The sequence below is a fragment of the Myotis davidii genome, unplaced genomic scaffold (assembly GCF_000327345.1).
Source record: "Myotis davidii unplaced genomic scaffold, ASM32734v1 scaffold1052, whole genome shotgun sequence".
NCBI lineage: Eukaryota > Metazoa > Chordata > Mammalia > Chiroptera > Vespertilionidae > Myotis > Myotis davidii.
Window position 1 is genome coordinate 93,671 of NW_006284014.1, and position 7,599 is coordinate 101,269.

Consider the following 7,599-nt stretch of genomic DNA (forward strand, 5'->3'; position numbering starts at 1 on the left):
TATCCAGCTACTGAGCTTGGACCTCTTCTCTAGGAAGTTGCCCCTGACTTCTCTAGGCACCTCCTTTAGGTTTCCATTCTTTTGTCACTACAATCACTGTATTGTATGAAAATTATCTGCTTCTATGTATGTCTGCTATACTAGGACTCCACATACCTCGAAGGCAAAGACAGCATAATCATTGTAACCCCAGCACCATGCACAAGTAGATGCTCCATATTTGTGAGATATATGAAACTGAAAAGCATCTGTGCATTTTGAATACCAAGGCCTTTAGAATTTGGCAAGAGATATAAATAAAACACATGCAAATAATGATGAACTGCAGATGGCACCAATATATAAATCACTGAAATGCCCCCAAATAATTAAAAACTACATAACTACATGTTAAGGGGTAATACAGAGTTTATTGAATTATATTTTTCTATTTACAACTGAGATCACATCTACATACTATTTTGCTAGCCTACATGGTACACTATTTCTAACAAAATTAGACTTATAATGAATGGGCTCAATCATACAAACACATACACACACACACACACACACACACACACACACTCTAACTGTTTTAAAACAGTAGTGCATACTTTGTACTCCTCCTATAAAGCCAGCTTTAATTAAAAACCTCTAGTTTCAAAGATCAATCTGATTTTGAAGATGAACTAAGGTATACATTGTATAATTCTAAAATCTATTTTAGTCATTTTGTATAGTTGCTGTCTTATTGGGCTATGGTATATAGTTTTTAAAAGGACACTGATGAGGGGCACCATCTGATGTTAACCCCCCCTTCCCCCCAAAAAAAACATTTGGCCAAGAGTTGTCCATTGTGGTACTTCAAGGACCCAGTGGTACTTCAGCAGCAGTTCCATTGCTGCCTGGAGGTAACAGAAGCGGTCCACATCCTCCTTTAATTTTACCACACTACACAACTTGCAAATGGCTCTGAAATTAGAACATATACCACTTTACTTAAAAACTTGAAGATGTGAAGAGTCCGTTAGAACAGGGGAAAAGGAAGTCTTAAATGGGTAGGAAAGTAAGTGGGCATATGAAGTACCAAGCTGCTCTGTCTGACATGTGTGCTTAAACTAAATAAACTGTGGAGGCCAACAGCAGTAGACCTGCTCAATTCACCTTCCAAATTAGAACAAGACTAAAAAGCTCAGGCTTGAGTTTTCTATTATGCATAGGTTCCGCCAGTGATGAGGAGCTCATAGGCTGGATCTCTACTCCTTCTGCACAATACGATGCATGCACACAGCATGCCCAGCAGCTGGGGGAAGAAAAAAACAATGGAAAAAGAAAAGCTGAGAACCTTTATATGGCAAGTATATATTTCTTTGTTGGCAATGAAGCTACTTCAAATCATCAAAAAAGCAGTAACGAGAGTAAAAGAAGCAACATGTAATGAACACATTATCGTTTCAGGAACTAAGTACCAAGTTTTAGCTTCCCTCATTTATATCTAAGAACAATTTGTGAAGCTAGCCAAGCATCAAGGCTCTCCCTACTGCCATCCCCACTCCCAATCCAGAGCAATGCTGTACAAAAGAACTCTGTGCAATGGTAGAAACCTTCTCTATTTGAGCTGTCAAATATGGTAGCCACTAGCCACTGCAACAAAAGAATTGTGTTTTTATTTTACTTAAATTAATTTAAACTTAGACATATGTGACCACTAGTTACTACACTGGATAGCAAAGTTCTAGAAAGTAGAATGATCAAGGCTATTTGTTGAGAAATCTTAATGGTGGTCTTTTCAGGCATATGGATTTGGAGGAGAAGGGTGTTATAACAGCCCACAAAATTCAGTACATGTGTAGCCCAAAAGCTCTATGGCGGAACCCCCCCCCCCCCAAAAAAAAAAACAACCACGTAATTTGCAGGTTTTGTTTCATTCACAATTATTTCTTATTTTTTAAATCCAGGTTTGGCTCTGAGGTATTACATACATATTACTTTGTAAGTCACAATTACATCATTTTATTTTAATAAGCCCTAATCCTTCTGTAGTAGCAAATTGGAATAGTAATAAAGTCATGCCACATTATTTTGGATAAGCAAGATGACTAAACTGGATTAAACAGAAAACTATTCTAGAATTTTAACCTCACAAAATATAAGGCAGGTGACTTTTTACAAAATATAAACTAACAAAAGATCTAAATATGAGTAAGTTAATTTCCTTTTCTAATTTTTCACTGATATTGAAAGGTCTCAGTTATTTGGTTTTAAAAGGCAGGGCCCCTAACCACTCGACTGCCTGATCACCCCTAACCACCTCTGCCTGCTGCCTGATCATCCCTAACTGCTCCCTGGGGGATAGGGCCAGCCGGGGTAAGGAGCCATGGTTATTCTGGTCTCTGGTTATTCTGGTCATTCCACCATTTTGGTCGCTGGGCTTTTATTATATAGGATGAATAGGTTACCAATGAGATAAAGGAAGAAATTATAAAGTTCCTGAAAACAAATTATAATGAACATAAAACAACACCAAATATATATAGAACAAAGTGAAAGCAGTAGTGAGAGGGGAGTTCATAGTATTACAGGCCAATTTCAAGAAACAAGAAAAAGCTCTAATAACCTATCTAACCCTGTAATTAAAAGTACTACAAAGAGAACAATAAAAAATGCTCAGAGTAAGTACAAGAAAGGAAATAATAAAGATCAGAGAGGAAATAAGTGACATAGGACATAAAACAATATAAAAGATCAATGAAACTCAGAGCTGATTCTTTGAAAAGATACACACGATTTATGAACCTTTAGCCAGACTCAACAAGAAACAGAGAGGACCCTAATATATAAAATCAGAAATGAAAGAGGTGAAGCAACAACTGAATACAAAGGATTGTAAGAAAATACTATGAACAACTATATGCCAATAAATTGGACAATCTGGGTGAAGTGGACAAATTCCTAGATCTATACAATCTTACAAAACTCAACCAGGAAGAATCAGAAAACCTGAATAGACTGATAAAAACTGATGAAATTGAATCAGTAATAAAACAATTCCCAGCAAACAAAAGTCCTGGACTAGGTGGCTTGACAAGGAAGTTTTACTAAACATTCAAAGAACTAACACCTATCCTCCTCAAACTATTCTAAAAAAAATGAGGAGTAAAGAAGACGTCCAATCTATTTTTATGGGGCCACATTATCATAATTCCAAAACTAGACAAAGACACTAAAAAGAGAGAAAATTATAGGCCAATATCCCGGTTGAACATATATGCTAAAATTCTCAACAAAGCATTAGCAAAATTAGACCCAGCAATATATTAAAAAGATCATACACCATGACCAAATGGAATTTATTCCAGGGATGCAAGGCTGGTACAATATTCACAAATCAATAAATGTGACACATCACATAAACAGAATTAAAGATAAAAATCGCATGCTCATACCGATAGATGCAGAAAAAGCATTTAACAAAATCTAGCACCCATTTTTGATAAAACCTCTCAGCAAAGTCAGAATAAAGGAATCATACCTCAACATAATAAAGGCCTTATAGGACAAACCTACAGCCAACATCATACTCAATGGGCAAAACTAAAAGTGTTTAACCTAAGAACAGGAAAAAGAGAGGGTTGCCCACTTTCACCATTCTTATTCAACATAGTACTGGAAGTCCTAGCCACAGTGATCAGACAAGAAAAAGTAAAAAATCATAATTGAAAAGGAGAAAATAAAACAGTCATTATTCATAGATGACATGGTATTGTACATAGAAAACCTTAAAGGTGCCATAAAAAAAAACCCTACTAGATTTAATAAATGAATTCAGAAAAGTAATAAGATACTAAATTAACATCCGAAAATCTATGGCTTTTTCATACATGAATAATGAACTCTCAGAAAGAGAAACTAAACAAACAATCCCATTTACCATTTCAACAAAACAAATAAGATACCTGGGAATAAATATAACCAAGAAGGTAAAAGACCTGTACTCAGAAAAGTACTGGACATTGAGGAATTATCAGTGGTGGCGGAGTAAGTGGATGCTACACAGATAAGCTCTCAGGAACAAACTGGAATTGCAACTAAAAAGCATCCTGAATAATCAACTGAAGACTAGCTGGAAAGAACCCTGATAACTAAGGACAGAAAGTGGAGACTGCATAGAAACTGGTAGGAAGGGCAGAGGCATGAAAGGGCTGGCTGAGCTCCCACAGACAGCACCTGAAGTTCTGGAGAGATATCTCAGCTGTGGGGGATTGCCACTGAGAACTCTGGGATCTAATCTCTAAACTGGGCCCCCCAGCAGTGAACTCCAGAACTGAAAAAGGTACCCACATAACATCTGGCTGAGAAAAGCAGCAGGATTATTGACTGCCAGGGAAAAGAAATCTGGAAATACAGGTGCCCTCTTAAACGGCCAACACAAAATATTTCATGTGCAGCCATTCACCTTGTGCTCCAGCAGAGGGAGGGCAGAATGGACTGGAGCTGTGTGAGCAGAAAAGAGGGTCGGAGGCTCCTGGGTTAGAGCTCAGAAGGCAGACACCCTGATTTCATGTGCTGAGTCATTCTCTCACTCTGTAAAGGTCATCTTTCTCAGACAGATATTTGCTATCGAAGCACTTTTGCCTGGAGGGGAAGACATTTGACCCACTCTATTGGAAAACACCTTGCCCCATGGTGGATTTTCTGAGGCCCATTAAAAGACTGAGAATAACAATTAGCCTCCAGGCAGAAGCAATTGCCCCACCCTGTTGGAAAAATTCATGCTGCACTTTTGGACAATTACCTGAGGGCTACTCAAGGCTGAATCTAATCAGTCTGTAGGCAGAAGTGGTCCCTGAAGGCTTTGAACCTTTGCCTGATCTAATTAGTAAGAAACTGTTTGACACTGTTCTGCACTAGACATTGAGAGGCATAGCAGATCTACCTAATATACAGTCACAACCCCAAACAAGCAGCCAAAATGAGGAGAAAAAAGAAAGAACAAGAGAATTCTCCAGAAGGATAAATGAAATGGCCATAAGATATGTATCTGATATAGAAGTTAGAATAATGATAGTAAAGATGCTCAACAACATGAGAAAAGATATAGTAACTATGAAAAAAGAACAGTCAGAAATAAAGAATGACATAGCACTAATAAAAACACATCAGAAGGAATACACACAGGTTAGGAGAAGCTGAAGATTGGATCAGTGAATTAGAAGGCAAGGTATAAAAAAACCACTCAATCAGAGAACTGAAACTAAAAAATAAGGAGGACAGCATAAGGGAGCTGTGGGACAACATGAAACATAATAGTATTCACATAGTAGTTGTGCCAGGAGAGGAAGAAATGGGGCAAGGGATAGAGAACATATTTGAAGAAATAATGGCACAAAACTTCCCAAAACCTGGTGAAGGAAAAAGTCACACAAGTCCAGGAGGCACAGGGAATCCCAAGCAAGAAGAACACAAAGAAGCACACCCCCAGACACATCATAATTAAAACACCAAAATTTAAAGACAAAGAGAGAATTTTAAAGGCAGCAAGAGAAAAGCAAATTGTTACCTACAAAAAAGCTCCCATAAGGCTGTCATTTGATTTCTCATCAGAAACTCTACAGGCCAGAAGGAAATGGCATGAAGTACTCAAGGTCATGGAAAGAAAGGATCTGAAACCAAGATTACTATATCTAGCCAGGAAATCATGCAAAAACACATGGTGAAATAAAGAGCTTCCCAGAAAAAATAAAAAAAGGCATCACCACCAAACCAGCATTATAAGAAATGCTAAAGAGATTGCTGTAATGAGAATAGAGAAAGAAACCTAGGCATACAGAAACAAAATGGCAATAAATAAATACCTATGAATAAACTTAAATGTAAATGCATTAAATGCTCCAATCAAAAGACATAGGGTAGTTGAATGGATACAAAAACATGACCCAACTATATGCTGTCTACAGGAGACCCACATGAGAATAAGAGAATAAGAGTGAAGAAATGGAAAATTTTTTCCATGCAAAGGAAATTAAAAAAAAAAAAGATGGGGTAGCAATACTCATATTGGACAAAACAGACTTCAAAATGAAGGCCATCACAAGAGACAACAAAGGTCCCTACAAAATATCCAACAGGAGGATATAACCCTGGTAAACATATATTCATCCAATATAGGAGCACCTAAATATATAAAAAAACTTCTAGAGGACATACATTAAGGGAGGGGTCAACAGCAATACAGTTATGTAGGGGATTTTAACACCTCACTGACATTACTGGATAGATCTTTCAGAAAAAAAAAATTAACAAGGAAACAGTGACTCTAAAGGACACACTGGATCAAATGGATTTAAGTCACAGTTATAAAATATTTCACCCAAAGCTGAAGAATATACATTCTTCTCAAGTGCACATGGGTCATTCCCAAAGATAGACCACATATTAGGACACAAAACAAGTCTTTGTAAGTTGAAGAAGGCTGAACTAATATTAAGCATATTCTTAGATCACAGTGTAATTAAATTAGAAATCAACATAATAAAAACACCCCAAAACGTTCAAACACTTGCAGGCTAAATAGCATGTTATTAAACAATAATAGAGGAGACAAAATGGCGGTGGTATAGATGGATGTGTCTCAACCCTTGACCCAGAGCAGCTGAAACGAGTAATATCCAGCCCAAATTGGCAAAGGAAACTCAGCTGGGAGACGGTTTGCAGCCAGAAAAGAGCAGAGGACCCCTGGTGAAAGGTAAAATCAAGGCTCTGGGAAGGATAATCTGCCAGACCTCTGAGCCCTGAGGGTAAGAGGGAATCCACATGGCACCAGCTTGAGCCGTGTCCCTTGGGACAAGCACAGTGTCTGACTGTGGAAAGAAGGTCCGCAAAACTGCTGGTCGACAGGGGATTCTAGATCTGGGACCACAGTCAGGAAAGGCTGAAGAGTGCCAGCAAGAGAGGAGCGTGCAGAGGCCCAGCCTTTCCCCCGTCGCAGGGGATTCTAAATGTGGATCCACAGTCACTAAAGGCTGAAGAGTGCCGGCAGGAGAGGGGCGTGCAGAGGTGCAGCCTCTCCGGCCTCTGTGGCTTGTGCCTTTCTTCATTGAGCCTAGTTCATAGGACCTTTCGGATACAGACACTTACCTGTGGATGGAGTGTGGAAGAAGGTGCAGAATTGTGGAATCTGGGGAGAGAAGGGGATCAGGAGAAGTGGCAGCAAGTTTGGTGCTGAGTCATGCCTGAACCTGGGACCTGGGCAGCCATTTTGTCCTAAAGAGATAGCCCTTCCTCCAGTATCCAGGCAACTAATACAGCCACACCCAGATTCCACCCTGAAAGGTACAAAGGATTGAAAAAAAAACCTAAATAGTCCCTGAGAGTCCAAAGGGACTGGTCTAAAGAGAGACTTTCAGTCCCAACAGCCGGAACCTGAGAAACACTACAGTATAGAAGACTGGGATCTTAAGCCAGCCAAAGAATTACTTCACTTTTTCATTTTTATATTTTTACTAGGGGCCCGGTGCACGAAATTCGTGCACTGGGTGTGGGGGGTTGGGGAGTGTCCCTCAGCCCAGCCTGCCCCCTCTCACATACTGGGAGCCCTCAGGCGTTGACCCCCATCAC

The 7,599-nt window shown here is 39.1% G+C and overlaps 1 protein-coding gene across 1 annotated transcript in view; it reads right to left on the minus strand.

The window, feature by feature from the left end:
- Window positions 1–390: 390 nt before the first annotated feature.
- TSPAN3 (tetraspanin 3) overlaps window positions 391–7,599 on the minus strand; it is a 91,566-nt gene continuing 84,357 nt past the window's right edge. The window contains exon 7 of the mRNA XM_006754238.2: window positions 391–1,285. Coding sequence (XP_006754301.1) covers window positions 1,193–1,285 — 93 coding nt within the window. The 3' untranslated portion in view covers window positions 391–1,192. The remainder of the gene's footprint in view (window positions 1,286–7,599) is intronic.